At 43.6% G+C, this 16,680-nt stretch overlaps 1 protein-coding gene across 3 annotated transcripts in view; it reads right to left on the bottom strand.

Moving 5' to 3' along the window:
- Positions 1–16,648, bottom strand: part of VSTM2A (V-set and transmembrane domain containing 2A) — a 40,074-nt gene extending 23,426 nt beyond the window's left edge. The window contains exons 1-4 of one of the 3 annotated variants that reach the window (XM_053361051.1): positions 15,933–16,648; positions 13,663–13,814; positions 10,509–10,547; positions 3,951–4,284 (exon numbers count right to left, since the gene is read on the bottom strand). In XM_053361051.1, the coding sequence (XP_053217026.1) occupies positions 3,951–4,284; positions 10,509–10,547; positions 13,663–13,814; positions 15,933–16,008 (601 nt within the window). In that variant the 5' untranslated portion in view covers positions 16,009–16,648. The remainder of the gene's footprint in view (positions 1–3,950; positions 4,285–10,508; positions 10,548–13,662; positions 13,815–15,932) is intronic. The other 2 variants (XM_053361050.1, XM_053361049.1) reach the window with 2 other exon arrangements.
- Between the last annotated feature and the right edge of the window lie 32 nt (positions 16,649–16,680).

The following is a 16,680-nucleotide window of genomic DNA, read 5'->3' as shown; positions in this document are numbered from 1 at the left end:
GGTAGTAGTCATTGTAGCCATATGGACCCTCCATTTACAGTAGCAGCATACCTGACTACCAGATACTGGGGACAAACTGTGCAGAATGACTGTTGCATGTTTAGTAAGGCCCTATGGTGTGTTGGCCAACTCCATTTGCTGTAATCTAGCTAAATAAAATAGAAGAGGCGGTAACTCTGAACGGCCTGCCCATTTGGATTAGGATTTTCTTTAGAATGAAATATACTTTGTGATGTATTAACTTCATTCAAGAGCAGATGCTACATTTTATTAAAGCTGAGTCAAAACTACTCAGCTTTTCATAAATATTTTCCACCAAATCTTTTTTTTAAAAAAACTTCTTAAGCTAAAAGATATTCAGTGCAGCCCTGTGTTTTACCCCCCTCTGCCCAACACCCAAACAAAGCATTTTGTAGTTCACAGTAGGATAACTATTTGTAGAAATGAATTATTATGTATATTCTGCCTCTTTATGCAACAGGGGTACAAGGCCCACAACTCAAAATTCTACACAACTGAATAGTTCTCCTTTACAAGTCCCATGGAAACTTAAGGTAGCTACACAAAATCTTAAATAAAAGCTAAGGGAGAGGGTGGGTCTAAAAGTTAGTGTCAGGTAAAGAATAAAAATTCCTGATGAAACAAGCTTTAATCTGGACAAGTGCAAAGAATTATGAGTGAATATTTATTAAATGGGAGGGAGAAATCTCCCCTACTACTAATTGTTAATCTCTCCTTCAGGGATTGGAACCCTCCAGTCTGTAGGCAAATCTTGGTGCACCATCTCCCAAAACCACGCCCACCTGTCATTCATCTGATCTCACTAAGTGACATCAGCTGATGGGTGGGGTTCAATCCTGCTGGGTCCTGCTTTGCCAGTAGACCCCTGCAGAGAACAAGACTGAACCCTCTGTTCATCAACTGATGAGCGGAAAGTTCAATCTTGCTGGGTGCCTCTTCAACAGCACATTTCCAGTACAGAACAGACTGGCAAAGCAGACCTCTCTGCCTGCCCTGCAGGTCAACTCTGGTAGGTGGGTGATACCACCTCCATACCAATCATCTGACATCATTGTCACATCAAATGGCTGACAGGTGGGTGGTTCTGCCCATGTGTCAAAATTGGCCCTCAGAAGACCAAGATCTGGTCCACCCTACGCTGATCATAGTTCTCAGTTCCCTTCAAGTTCAGAGCAAGATCTTCCACAGTTGCCTCATTTTTTGTTCACTCAGAATTCAAAACAATTCTTTCCGATATCATGAATAAAACGAGAAATGTTCATTTACATGAATTTTGTGTTCCATTTCTGTATTTTTAGAACTGCATTTGTTAGATGTGTTGGCAGGAAATGCCAGATGGAACTCTGAAATTTGCTCTAGAGTGATAATGCTTGAGACCTGCCTGGACGATACTGAGTCTCACAGACACTCCGCTTCAGCAAGGAGCGTCACAACTTCATGTGCTTGAGGGGGAACCAAAAGACCAGTGAGTTAAATGATGTACTGCAATGCGTCACCATCCACATGTCAGATCCTCGCGGACCAAACCCCTCTGTCTAGACCACAATGCTGCTGAGAAAGCTTACACACAATAGTGAATCACTTTGAAACCTGCCAGTTTAAGCTGGGCCAGTAAAAAACAAAACAACAACAAGCCACATGCTTCAAGGGGAAAATAACCCTTAATCATTTGTCAATACAACATGCAAAGCTTCTACATGACCCACTATATGAATGGCAACAAAGACCTTGACTATGATCATAACCCACCTGCTCCTAAGGGGGTTCAAGATCCTGACATTTATTATTTCCTTGTCTCTTCCCTTGCTTATACTTCCTTCTGCTTTATTATTATTGCTGCAACTATTTACATTTAGAGGCCCAAAGTTGCTATCTATGTTGCTCTGTTTGGTGTCATAATAAAAGTATTGCCCAGCTGTGAATATTGGAGAATGTTTGCTGAATAACCACCACCTAACATTCTTTCCTGAGCTGCAGGAAAGTGTTGGCAAATCAAAGCATTTAATTTTGCTTGTTCAAAAGAATTCTTATAGATGAGTCACTTTGCTATGTATCCACACCAATAGTTGCAAACAGTGAAATATAGATCTGTATATATTTGATTACACCATAAGCCCTCGGTGCTCTCTTGTCAAATGCAAACCAAAGTCTCTAGCAGTTTCCTTGCAACCTGTCATTGCCAGTGGGAGCACAAAATATGAGTATATAAAAGTGGTGTTTCTGCCATGTAGCCTTGTATCAAGGAGACATTTAAGGCATTCGTAGGCACTCATAGAATCATGCATGTCCTTAAAGCAAGACATAGTCCTCAGCACCATACTGAATTTGATCTGCTTGGAGAAAATAACTAAAATAATATTTAACTTGCACATTTGTCTTATCAGAACATGTATTGCCGCTGGGGTGTTTTACAGCATTGGAGAGAGAGGAAAAATGCTTGTTTTCATCAATCCACAGCAGTCTTTTTATATTTCCCCCTTCTGTTGCTAGGTTTCCTCTTAAATTCCATCTGACCGCAGGGCAGCACACCAGCAAATGTACTGCTGTGTACATTCACGTCTTGTCTGTTCATTCAACACTATGGAAATCCACAGTTCAGTTCCCATATGCCTACAAATGAGGCATTGCCGTGATCAGTGCTACTGCTGTCCTTGTTAGTTATCTCTGTCATCTTACTGTATTTATAACAATTGTGTAAGATGGGTCAATATTATTATTCCCAGTGAGAAAGTGTAGCCTACTTAAAAAGGCCACCTAGCCTATTCATGCCAAAGCTATCATGATTCATCACTCAGTCTCTTAGTCGTAAAGCTACCCCAACTCTCCACACTTCCACACCCAGTCAGAAATCTGGGGGAACTTTGGAGTGGTCAAATTCTCCTCGCCATTTGGCAGAATGACACAAGACTGGCTTACCTAGTGGTTTCATGCAGGTAAAGCAGACAGGATGTCCGCATTAATCCAATGCCCAAAACTGAGGAATTACATCCAAAGGTGACGAGGGAATTCATATTTATATTTGGAAGAGTGCTACATTCCAAAAGGCCTTCACGGTTTCCCTCTCTCTCTCTTTCTCGATTTGATGTTCATTTGATATCTAGACACATTTTATCTCTAAATGCTTGTTTACTATCAATAAGCAAGTATTTAGACAAAACCATCCCTACTTATAGACTACTATGACAAATGCAGCCCCCCCAGCCATGTGTGATGGTCCACTAGGACTAAACCTCCTTGGTTTTGTTGCCTGCACGAGACTTCAAAAACAAGGAGACTGGCCAAGCAGTAGGCAGGACACAGCACATAGCTGGCGGATTGCAGTTTAGTGAGTCACAAAATGTGCTGCTTAGTCCTATAGAGACACTAAGCAAACTAAGACAAAGAAAAGAAGAGAAAGGTGGTGGGAGGAATAATAGTAACGTTTTATAGCACCTTTGAATAAAACTCCTCTTGCTTTGGGCCTTGATATTTACTTATATTCTCTATTAAAACCTTTGCTTAGGTCACTGAGATGCGCTATCTTGCAATTTCTTTGAATTAGACCTACATAATTTGTGACTGATCAAGCCATGCATTGAGGCCTTCCGGGCACTTGACAAGCCCTCCCTTCTGTCCTATTTTTTGCAATCCCCCAAAGGCATCCATTCATACATGGCTCATGGGCTACGTGCATCTAACTTGGTGGATAACAAGCTGTGTAGTCCTGGTTAAAACATGAGGGCACTTTTTGTCTTGTATAGTCAGGAGTACAAAAGTATGGATTTTTGTACAATGTGTTTTCCTAACTGTGCTTCAGGTGTAAGAAAGCGCATATCATGTTTTCGTCCAGTAAACAGCCTTTCCCTCCTCCTTTTTATTTTTTAAAAATTCACACGTTGCAAAGTCATTAGCAACAAAATCCTTCAAGTGCTCAAAATAGTTACGCATACCTGATTGTGGGCTTTGTTTGGGGATTTTGGCATCTGCTGGAGGGCTGGAGGTGGGGCGCATACGTTGGCTGGCAGAGTTATGGATGCTACTGGGGATGGCTGCTGAGATGTTTTTACGAGGTTTATCCTGTAGCCACATTGGGGAAGCTTCAAAGGCCTGCATTCGTCGGGTGTGGCTGTTTGCATTGACCTTGAGATAGGCCTGGACTTTGTATTCCTGGAGGTCTCCATAATTGGCGTCAATCACTCTGCACTCATACAACCCTTCATCCTTTTTCCTGACTTTGGAGATCTGCAGTTTGTGGGAGATGTCGTTCCCTTGTACTTTCACTGTCTGCAAAATTTCCAGAAACAACATATCATGTCAGACATTGCCACCAGCAGGTGTTCCAACAATCATCTAGAGAAGGAGCAGCTGCAGGAATGGTGATTTCCTTCTCTCTATCAGAAACAATTCTACTCTGGTTTCCAGTTGCCCCAGGACTGTAGAACTGAAGGGAAAGCAAACCCTGCCCCCCACCCATTGCCCAGTGGACTAAGGGTTGTTGGGTTCTGCATGTGTTGGGGGTGAGTAACTATTCTGCAGGAAAGGAAATTCTATTTTCTGGGGGAAATTTTTTTTGAAGTATCTCTACATACCTCAAGTACCTCTCCTCCCCAGGAGAATATTTGGGAAAATGGTCCCTCCTATTTCACCATCCATGCATGCTGGGTGCAACTCTAGATCTATTAGTATTTAATGTTATTTTAACATCATTGAGGGAAGCCATGGGTGTGCCCACTACACTTCCCAGTCCTCTCTTATCACATTGCTTCCTTCATCCATTAAAAGAGATTGTTTAATTCAACATTAAGTGAAACAGCATTTCTAAAAGATAATGTTCTAATAATGCACAGAATTCACCCACAAAAATATTTGGCAGCCTCCCTCCCCCACAGTCTACAAATAGGTGTGAGTTTGTTGGTTGTCTTTATAGGGTAGTGTTGATATTTTCAGAATGTGTTGTAAACTGCCTTGAGGTGGGAGGGTATATAAAATAAATGCAGAATAAATATATAAACCTTTCTGACAATATAAATTGATACAACATTTTCTTTGGTGTACAAAGCCCTTCACATTTACTGTCTTTCCAAATTACTTTATCAGTTTTGTGTAAAGTAGGCTGGCATCCTTATTATTCCCCCATTGCAGATGGTGGGATGAGTTTTGTGATGTGAGACGATGGCTTTGGCCAAGACCACCTAGTGGGTTCATAATTAAAGCAAGATGCTAAGCAATATTGTATCTAAAAAAAGAACACTAAGGGCATCCACCCCACACACAAACTGGACAGGAAGGGGGCCAAACAGGCACCAAAGGTCATGTAGCGATTAGGTAAGTCGTTAAAATAGTAGCTGACGTGTCAAAAATCAACTGCAGACTGAATGTGGGCAGCAGGCAGGACAGAGTGGTGCCATTGCAATTTCTCATTTGCTCTATACTTGCCGGCTAGGACTCTACATCACATTCAGCCATTGAAAATGGCCAGGGGCAGGGAGAGAAATTATACATATCATTCTGTTAACTATCACTGATTGGATAGTGACGTTTGAGAGGCGTTTTGTACAATAGCTTCCCAGCAGGAGGAGCTATTATGCGCTATGACAACTCTGCATTTGAGCAAAAGGACCTTTAAATGCCCATAAGCAGTCTTAATCTCACTAAGATTATTTTGTTCAATATGTCATATATCCATTTCCAGGCATGTCTAGTTATAGCATTGATTTGAACTTCACAATCCAGAACTCTTAACTTCTGAGCCAGGGGTGAGGAAGACCTATTGGGGACAGCATGTGAATAGTGGACTGGGCCAGAACGCTTCACTCATCCATACAAATGCATGCCCATTCACACTCTTTCATCCATGTGCTCTCTCTCACTCTTTTCCTCCCTCCCTCCCATCTCATCTGCATCCCCCTCTCTCTGCTATTCTCTTTCTCCCTTCCATCTTAGCATTTTTTAAAGTCCAGAAAGGGGACCCCATGCAACAATCAGGCTTTTCTAAAGCTTCCCTTCACACACACTGCAGCTTTTTTGAAGCCTAATTGCAGTGCAGAAACAGTGCAGAAACTGTGTGCTCCAGGCCAGGTAGGGTGGTGCCAGGGGATGAAAGTTCCCCACCTACTCTGGGAGGAATGTCAGTGCTCAATGATATCTAGCTATGTGGAATTTGGGACGACAAAGAACGTAATTTTCCAAAAAGGTGTTGGACCAGCAAAATCCATATAGATAATAGGGCTTTAGAGGTAAAGGTACCCCTGCCCGTACGGGCCAGTCGTGTCCGACTCTAGGGTTGTGCGCTCATCTCACTTAAGAGGCCGGGAGCCAGCGCTGCCCGCAGACACTTCTAGGTCACGTGGCCAGCATGACGAAGCTGCTCTGGTGAGCCGGCACCAGCGCAGCACACGGAAACTCCGTTTACCTTCCCGCTATAAAGCGGTACCTATTTATCTACTTGCACTTAGGGGTGCTTTCGAACTGCTAGGTGGGCAGGAGCTGGGACCAAAAGATGGGAGCTCACCCTGCCGCGGGGATTCGAACCGCTGACCATACGATTGGCAAGTCCTAGGCACTGAGGTTTTACCCACAGCGCCACCCGCGTCCCAATAGGGCTTTATTTATAGTTTAATTTTGATAGCATAGCATTCCTTCACCTCTTGCTCTTATCTTCTTTCCCTCTGTCCTTCTTACCCTCTAAACTCTATGCTTCTAATTAATGGCTTTTAAAATAAATCAACGTTTTTCCAAACAGCTCTTTTCAAACATGCATTCGTCTCCTCCTTCTACTAAGCCTGCTTTTAATTAGAGGGCTAAATTGGCTCACTTAGCCTTGAAACCAGATGTTCAAGGGCCACATTCTCTTCTGGGCAGGCAAATGTGTGCAAATTTTACCTTTGGACTGTAGGCTGGTTTCTAGAAATGCTCTCACAAACCTCTCTGCCCTTCGTCCAGGTAATAAAAAAAGAGGCATTACCAGTGCTTCCACTTTTGCAGGGTGAAGCGGGACCAGTGATGGCATGTGGCCTGGGGAAAATAGGTGGAGCGTGGGGAGAATTTTGACTGCCAGATAAAGAGGCCAAGAGGAACAAGATTGGCCCTCAAGCCTGGGGTTCAGCACACCTGCTTTATTCCACCAATATCCTTTCTTTAAAGATAGCAGCTGGTGCAGCAAGGGACAGAATTTTATTGGAACTACGCTGCTGGGAGAGGGGTTAATATTCCTTCTGACCATCTTCCTGACTAAAACTGTTCTCCTGAAGCTACCAAGTGTGCCACAGGCAAATGATAATTTGGAAGGTAATTTTGATTAAGAAAATGACACTGGGGGGTGAGGAGTGAGCATCACCTACCACCAGCACCCAAGTCTTGATTTGATCCCCACTGGCGGATCTTAGGGGGGGGTATTTGGGGTGGGAGGGATGACTCCACCTCACAGTCCCTCCTCTCACATCTGGTCCTAGTTCCCATTGACAGCAGTGATAGTTAAGTTATACACAACTGCCTTCTTCCATTGATCTCTGTGGGAGAAGTAGGCCTAACCCATGGGTAGGCAGACTAAGGCCCAGGGGCCGGATCCGGCCCAATAGCCTTCTAAATCCAGCCTGCGGGTGGTCCAGGAATCAGTGTGTTTTTACATGAGTAGAATGAGTGCTTTTATTTAAAATGCATCTCTGGGTTATTAGTGGGGCACAGGAATTCATTCATTTCCCCCCCCCAAAAAAAATATAGTCCGGCCCACCACAAGGTCTGAGGGACAGTGGACCGGCCCCCTGCTGAAAAAGTCTGCTGACCCCTGGCCTAACCAATGTGTTCTTTCTTGGAGTTAAATCCCACAATATCCTATGGCATACCCTCCAACATTTCTTTGATGAAAATAGGGACATCCCATTCCATAATGATAATTTTACTATTTATGCCCCACACACCTTACTGGGTTGCCCCAGCCAGTCTGGGCTACTTCCAACATATATAAAACCATAATAAAACAGTAAAAAGACTTCCCTATACAGGATTGCCTTCAGATGGCTCGGGGATCAGACAATTCCATACCCTCCAACATTTCTCCAATGAAAATAAGGACATTCTAAGGATAAGTGGGACATTCCAGGATCAAATAAGAAACCTTTTCTAAATCAGGGATGTCCCTGGAAAATAGGGACACTTGGAGGGTCTGGTATGGGACTTACACTCAGGCCAGCCTGTCTAGACCTGCAGTCTGAGTCACAATTAACTTTACCAGACTGGTCCAAAAGCTCAATCAATGTTTAATGCAGGATCCAATTTCCAGTGTGCCAGAAGTGTCACCTGCCCCTCAACAGCACTACACAGTTGTCTGTTCATCATCTGTCATTGGAGCAAGTTGGTGGAATATGGGATCAGAACGGCTACTGAATTTCCCTTGCCTAAAGTGACATTTTGTCCTTTTGATCAGGAGAACTCAGGATGAGTATGCAAAGAATTTTAAGGATGTGAAAGGAGCTTTGAGTGCATTATTTTTCCTGGGGTGAGGGGTAGGGATATTGCACATCTCCAATATCCCCATCCTTAAACATTTTGTTTCTGGTTTTAATTGCTTTAATTGCTGCTGTGAGTCATACTGAAAGCAAACAAGTAGTATAGATGTTAAAAGCTAATGTGACTAAGCAAAAAACACCCCCCCCCCCAAATAAAGTTGGGCCAAAAGTTCTTAGTGGAGAATGTGGGGCTGGAAGGAGGGTTGGAAGGTCAGTAGACAAGAGGAAACCCCTCTCCTCTGGCTCACCTTATTTTGTAGTGCCAACAGTTCCATGTTTACACAATTCTCTTTCTAAGAACACTTGCAATCATATAACATCATCCTGTGGGGTTGGGGAGGGATGACAGTGACTGGCAGGCACTGAGAGGAATGTTGCCACTGGTGGAAAGGCCCAATTTTTATCTCCTCATCTTAATCACTATTTTCCCCATTTTCCCACCCAAGAAGAGTGCAGCAAATTTTGGGGGGAGAGGCATTTCAACTCAGTGCTACAAAAACTTGCAGGCATGAGATTGTCCAAAGCGTGGGGGATAGGGATGTCAGGGTTAATAAAATGCTTGGCAGTTTGGGGTCTACTGGGTTGTAAAAGTTTTGGTGGGTCTCAAGTTCTGTATGCTTCAATTAACACAAGAACATCTGGAATCTACTCCTTCCCTCCATTATTAAGGTTTTTTGTGTGCGTTTCCCGCATAGTTCCGTGGCATTTTAGCACTTTGAAAATCACTCTCCTATATTTATTTAATTGCATTTCAGCTAAGTAATAAAATAATACTGAGGGAAAGAAAGAAAATCTAGGTCCTACATGTTCCTCAGTTCTTGGTAATAATGATTAAAGAAATACAAAGTATTCTGAAGGGCTTGTTTTTTGTCATGCTGGGCAAAAATTCCATTAAGGTTATTGAAAGTATGATGTGCGGTTCCAAAAACAAAAAAGGCTGTTTTCTGTAGCAATTTTCTTTTTAAGTACCCATATTCATTTAAAAAAAATAATCCCACAAAAAAGGATTTTTCTTCTTTGCTGTGTTGTGTGTCTATGCTTGGAGGGGGTTGGGGTTGGGGAGAATAGGATCTAACACATGACCAGATTTAAAGGCACACTACTTTTATCTTTTCTTATTAGTTCATATGTTGTAAGGGTTCTAGGTCTGCACATTGTCAAACTGAACTTTTGGCCCCATTTTGGAACCTGTGTGAAAGCAAAGAATTCCTTATGGGACAGAAAAGGTAAATAAAATAAAATTGAAAATAGGCACCTATGTGCTCACTGCATTCTCCCTGGTATGCCCTTGTAATCTTGGAGATGGTCTGAGAAGTGGAAAAGTCTCAGCCTGAACCAATAAGCATGGAAGCCCACGCAGAAGCCTCTATGTCCCAACACACTCCAAGTGATGTCCCCAGGTGTATGTCCAGGAGGGCCTACTGAATCCTGGGGGCATCCACAGCTGCCCTAGGTATTATTTTCAGGTCTCCAGCATGTAATAGGATCAATGATATCCTCTGTGCATGTCTGGCAGGACCCTGAATGGAGAGTGTCTTCATTTGCAAGGGCCACCCACAATTTGACTAACAACATCCATTAAAGTTTTCTGTATATAGGAGCATACATTCTCTACCCTAGTCTTCGTTCCCAAAGGGAGTCTGGGATGGCTAACAACATAAAATATAATGAAAATCCAATGTCCAACAATTAAAATGGCAGTTTTTACAAAGCTACGGGGCCTCAAAGGAACCTAGCCCCTTCTGAAGACCTGAACAAATTAAAAGCTTCTTTAAATTCTGCCTCAGCAGGGCCAGGGAAGTGAACCAGCTCATCTGCACAAAAGAGTTCCAAAGGCTTTGATAATGCCCATGCCCCAAAAGGCACAGGGAAAGTTCCAGAAAATAAATCCCATTCACTAGTCCAGGGCTCATGCATTTTTGGATGGTGGCTAATGAAAGACAGCACAGTAAATGGAAAGTAACTGAATATCTAGCAACAATCTATATTTTGTAATCCACTTACGCTTATCTTTGTTCCATCGTTGTCCAAATCTCTCTCCACCTGTGGGGGAATGGATAACTGTTTTTGCATACTGCAGCCGAGGAACCTCCAACATTAAAGGTTAAATCACTTATTCCCTTCCTTTCATTGCATGGGGTTTCCCACTGTCGCTGCCTGGTCCCACCCTAATTTCTGTCCAGCTCTGTAATAAGCCATGACAACCAGAGCTCAAGCATAGTTTGGTTTGAGAGGGTTTACTGGTGGGAGACAGATGTTCACTCAAAGGCAGCTGAATTGGCTACACAGCTGTGAGATAGATCATATCAACAAAAAAAGGCAAGTAATGAGTAGTTTCCTAATGAACTCATTGAAGGAGGGTCCCTAATTGTATTGTGATTGAACATGGCTTAAAATGTGTCTATCGTACCTCCTTCAGTTTCTTTGGCCTATGTGCCACAAAAAGTGGTGGTAGCCATTGACTTAAGGGGAGTTAAGCCAAAAGAATGGACTAACAGGTGTTAATGCTAATAGTCAAGTGGAACCTCCATGTTCAGATGCCATGTACTACTGAATATCAGGTTGTGATGACAAAGAATAAGGAAGGTTTTGCCTTTATGCTTTTGAACTTCCCTGAGGCCTCTGGTTTGTCATTGTTGGAATCAGGATGCTAGCTAAATTAGATGGCCTGATTCCATGATGCCTGCTGCAGTTCATAATTAATTGATTCAGGATGTAAATTTGCTGAACTCGTACTACACTAATGCATTAGAAACTGGATGCTATGTCCCTAAATTCTTCTGCAACCTAGAATGCCAAAGCAATTCTGCATCTGAATAGAAAATGCTTTCTTATAAACATCCAAGGCCTCATCACTAATGGCAGTTTAGTTAGAAGTAAGCAACTGTCTGTAAAAGGTGGTTCCTTAAGGTTCCAGAATATGTAGGCAAGCTTTCAGAAGGTTTGAAGGCTCAGAAGCAAGGGAGCTAAACCATCCCAGAGTTTTTCAGACCAAGCATATGGAAACTCCACATCTTGAAGGACCTATACTTTCTGTCAATCCCATATTGAGTACATTCAGTTAGCCTTTCTTCAACAGCCTTTGATATATTTTTAGATCATAGCAAGGCCAAAAAGGTTACTTCCAAATGCCTCAGTATTTAATGCAAATTAGATGCTTTGATTGCTAGAACTCTCACAAAAACAAAGAACGTGGCACAATATTTCATATGAAAGGGACAATTTCCCTCTCCTCTGAACATTTCTGCCCAAAGGCTCTGTTTTCAATGCAAATAAGATGCCTGGTTGCATTTTCACCAGTTTTTAAATTATTAATTCCATTATATAATTTAACCAGTTGAGAAACATGATGGGCAGATAGTAAAATAAATAAATAAAAAGAGAGGAGGGCTCTGCCACTGCTCAAGTCTTCCTTGACTACCCACCAGACTGTCTAGCCCAGGCTTCCTCAACCTCGACCCTCCAGATGTTTTTGGCCTACAACTCCCATGATCCCTAGCTCACAGGACCAGTGGTCAGGGATGATGGGAATTGTAGTCTCCAAACATCTGGAGGGCTGAGGTTGAGGAAGCCTGATCTAGCCTCTGAAGAAGGCTCTCCCAATAGAATGTAGAGCCTTGAGAGATCAGAGCAGCAGCCATAGCAGAAATGAAAATCCTACTTCTGTTCCTTGCATAGGTAAAAGCTCCACACCGGGGGTGTTGGGGTGAGAGAGAGGGGGGAACATTGCATGAGGAAGCAGATGTCTGTGTTTGAGGGATGTAGATTTGGGCAGGAGGAACAGTGATCAGAACAGTGACTAAAATATCCCTGAATATATGAGTTCATGTCATAGATCAGCTGCCACAGAGAATTATCTGTCATCCTGTAAGGCAATTAAGATAATTATCTAATTCTCGGCACACTGGAAGGGGCTAAGTTAAGCTGATCACATGTTTGAAATCATCAAAATTGTGGGAACAGCTCACCGGGAAGGAGAAAATAGGCTCATGTTTATGGATTAACCAGGGAACTTGTGAGGTGCAGAGTTCATTTGGGGTACACACCAATCACCAATTTAAAATGGGCATGATACCTGAACAGGCTATGTGTGGATTTTTGATGTTTGGGTTTCCCCATTTCTTGATCTGTTTCAGTCTGAGGACAATGGGGTAAGACTGAACTTGCCCATAGCTTGTGAGTTTTCTGATGACTAATTGCTGTTGAAATACTACTTAAATAAATGGATTCTTCCTTGGAGAACACTCACATGCTCAGCCTGCCACCTATAGGCAAAACGGTGTTCCTTCCTGTCACATTTAGCCACTGTGCTACATAGTTTGGATGGAGGCTGATCTCTTCACATTTGGCTGTATTTAATGCCTATCATTGCAGCCAGTCTCAGAAGAGTGAGGTGCCATATTAACAGGTTTATATGTTTGCTTGCCTTCCATGGAAAATTAGTATGAATTCTAAAGCAGTCTGGATGCTTCAAATGAATTCTTCAAATAAAAACTTTTGGGGGAGGAGACAGGCTGGAAGGAAACGGAATGATAGAGATGAGGCAGATTTTCCCCACTGTCTCAGGAATGAAAACAAGCATCATCTGAAGCCGGTGAGATTGTTTCTTGCCAAATAGGAAATAAGGAAGAATTGTTACAACTGAGTCAAAGGAGGCCTGTTTGATTTCTAGAAATCCTGTCTAGAATAGGTTCCCGCAGTGTGTTAGTAAGTATCTCCGCTCCATGTGTTTATCAGTCTGAAACAATGCAGGAGGCAATGAAAATCCCCGAAGGGATAGAATGATAGCAAGCAGACTTCTTATTGGGGGGGGGGGGGAGAGGAAGTCTTTGCAACAGCCTGGGTTGCAAATTCAATCCATTGCTATGATATCTATACTGTGCCTTGTCACTGATGAGAAAAAAGAGAAAAGGAAAAGAAAGAATGCATTATCCATGCATATGAATTTGTCAACTACCAAAAACCACTTGGAAGGGTTCAAGGTTTTATCCCCTAGTGGTGGCTATTTCTCAGTGGATTTCTACTGTTGTAAGATATATTAAGCCTTGGGGGCAAGACTTCCCTTGTCCCCCTGGTCCCCATTTTTTCTCTGCTTTTGGGGAGTGGCTGACTTGCATAGGATTTCAGGGGCAGTAAATTGATACCTGAGTGCCCTCACCTCTGTTCCAGGGTCTTGGTCCTCAGCTGCCCGTAGGAACCACCACTGGATTTCCAGGTACACTGAGGCAGAGCCACTCTGGAATGCACAAGACATCTCCACATTCTGCCCCTCAGTAGTTGTGACATTTTGAGGGAATTCAGTAAATTTGGCTGCAAAAGAAAAGCATATCTTATTGGGATTCCTCTCCCTCAATTTTCCACAACCTCCCTTTCCTTTTTCCTCCCCCACCCCCCTCTTAAATTTATCTGCCTTCACTTGCAATCTGATGCCTGTTTACATGGGAGTAAATTCCATTTAATGCAGCAGGGCTTATTTACAAGTAAATATGCATAGGCTTAGGCAGGTGCTTTCTAAGCCAAGTCTGTATTCTGAGTTCAGTGGAGCTTACTCACAAGTAAGTATGCACAGGACTGCAGCCCTGTCTCCCTCTCCCTGCCCCTCCTTTTTTCTAATTCTAATTCCTCTTTGCATCCCCATGTTTTTCTTCTTTTTTCTCAGACCCTTTCCTCCCCCTCCACCCCTTTATCCCTTACAAACATGTGTAAATTGTTTAGTAAGCCTATTTTGCTTATGGACAAATTGAACACCCTTACCAGTATCTCACTGGAGTTTGCAAAGTTACAAACAATTACATGCAAATATTCTTAGGAAGGCAGGATTTCAGCATTCTAGCTTAGGGATCCAGGGCAGAACCATTTGGAAAATCAGCTCAGATGATTTATTGTATTTTATGGATGACATTATACCATATTAATTATTAAACATATTGTAGACTACTGGAATGGGGTGCTGTTTGTTTGTTTGTTGCATTATGTCTTAATATTTCGAAGAAGTAGCTTGTCATGTGATTATTTGTTCTCAATTTCATTTTCTTGTTTTGCTTGCAGTGTCAAGCCAAGAAAAGACTTGATCATGTTTAAGTTTAGGAGATTCACAAACAAGAAATACTTTGCCTCTGGCACTTCAGTATGGCTACCCTTTCCAGTTCCATATGGTAGAAGACATGCATACTGACAGTCCATTTCAGGATGCCAGCATATATCTTAGAAGAAGTCATAATCATCACAACCTTCTTGATCCACTTTCTACTCATATACGGGGCTTTAAGAATGTGATCCATTCAATCAGCTATGTGAAACTCTCACTGACAGAATAGACAAAATAATAATAATAGAAATAATAATAATAATAGCTAACAAGAAACACTTTCAGTTTTCAGAAAGAGTCGAATTTACCAGTTTACCCACTTCTTTCAATTCTATGACGTTACAGGTTGATAGGGGGGTAGACCGAAAAGACTGCAAAAATAATCCATGCATATGTGCTAGGTTACGCCCTGACACTCATAGCAGTGCTATATGAGAAAAAAGCTGCCTTTACTTTTTAAGTACTTAAATTCCAAGTAGGCATATGTGAAAATAAGCCCAACACCACCAGTCTCCATGCGAGTTTTCTACAGCGTCTCCTTCCGCTCCCCAGCCAGCACTGTGCCGCTGCTAGTGATATCTATTCACCTCATCAGCAGGGAAAGAGATCATATTTCTGCATTCTCAGTCTGTTTCCCCACCGCCACCTCAGCCAGCCCTCTCTCCAGAGTTAAAACAAACAAAGCGGCGGAGAACTGCACGGTTGTGGGTGCAGCGTTCGGCATGGATACGATCTATCCATGGTGCTGAAATGATCACTGCAGCCCTCAAAGTCTCCAGCTACTGGAAGGCTTCTGCAGAGCAGGGGCTACTTGGAATGCAAGAGGCGCCTTTGACAGGGTGATGGGGAGGGGGCGTGCTTTGTAGAAACACATACTTGCAGACGAAAAGCAAGGTTTAAGAATACGGACCTCAGGGCTCCTGAAAAAATTGGGGAGGGGGGACGACAAAGCTATGAAAACACTGCACTATTCGAAGCAGACAAGCACATCCCTTTTTCACAGGCGCTGTGTCTGTATGAATCCTGAAAACAAGAGTTGGAAGATACACAGTGGCATGCTATTTCCCCCCACCCCACCCCCGCTCACGCACAAACATTGCATCTACTCAGCCGGGCTATGTTATGCTCATGTTGGCAGGAGATCGGTTTCATATTCACTTCGGGTGAACTTTTTTTCCTCCAGTGGGGCGAGAATAAGGCTAAGGCAAAAAGATAGCACGGCGTTTCTATTCCACATGGCTTGCCCCCTCCACAAAGATCGCCCTGTCCTGCCCGCCACAGACCCTCCGGCTGCAATTTTGGCCAAACACACACACACAAAAGCACAAGGCAGCTCTTACCTTGGGAAGAAAGTCCTTGCTGAATGTATAATACCGACAAGGAAAGGAATCCAACATAAGCCCAGAAGATCCCCATTATTCCAGAGCGAGAGGGAGGGGGGGTCACATCGGGGTAATGCCAAGAAGACGCCCGTTTCCGCAAGACAAGGCAGGGCAAAGGGTTTTTACAAGGCTACTGGGCGCTGGAGCCCCAGCTGCACCGCTGCCAGCATTCTCCTGGCAAGGCGGGAGGGGGGGGACAAGATCGGCTTCCGACGGAGAAGGAGAGGCTGGGGGTTCTCGGGTGTCTGGAGTCCGGATCCAGCCCTCCCCGTGGTTGGAGAGCGGGTGCTTCCCGGGCGTCTTCCTTCCTTGCTACCTGGCAGCTCCGTCAGCCCCTGCTGCTCAGGACTGCGTGTTGAGCGCCCTCCCTAAACATTCAGCCTGCTTGAAAAGTAGGGAGGGAGAAAGGAGCTTAACTGCGCTTCCAGCACTTCAACTCGCCCCCCCCTCCCGTTCTCCTCTTCCTGGGAAAGGCTGCGTTTAACGGTGGCTCCTCGGTGGCTTCCCTCGCCCGCTGTCCATGGTGCTGAAAGACGCACGAGAGGGAAGCGACTAATGATCACTGAGGGCAGCAGCTTTCATTCAGCTGATGGGGGGAATCTTCCGCCTCCCACCTCAGACTGAGAGGTCAATGCGGTGGTTTCGTAGACGATGGTCTCTCTCTCTCTCTCTCTCTCTCTCTCTCTCTCTTCCCCAACCCCGACAT

The sequence above is a fragment of the Podarcis raffonei genome, chromosome 13, assembly GCF_027172205.1.
Source record: "Podarcis raffonei isolate rPodRaf1 chromosome 13, rPodRaf1.pri, whole genome shotgun sequence".
Taxonomy (NCBI): Eukaryota; Metazoa; Chordata; class Lepidosauria; order Squamata; family Lacertidae; genus Podarcis; species Podarcis raffonei.
The sequence above is the reverse complement of the archived record's forward strand: the minus strand, read 5'-3'. Positions and strand labels throughout refer to the sequence as shown.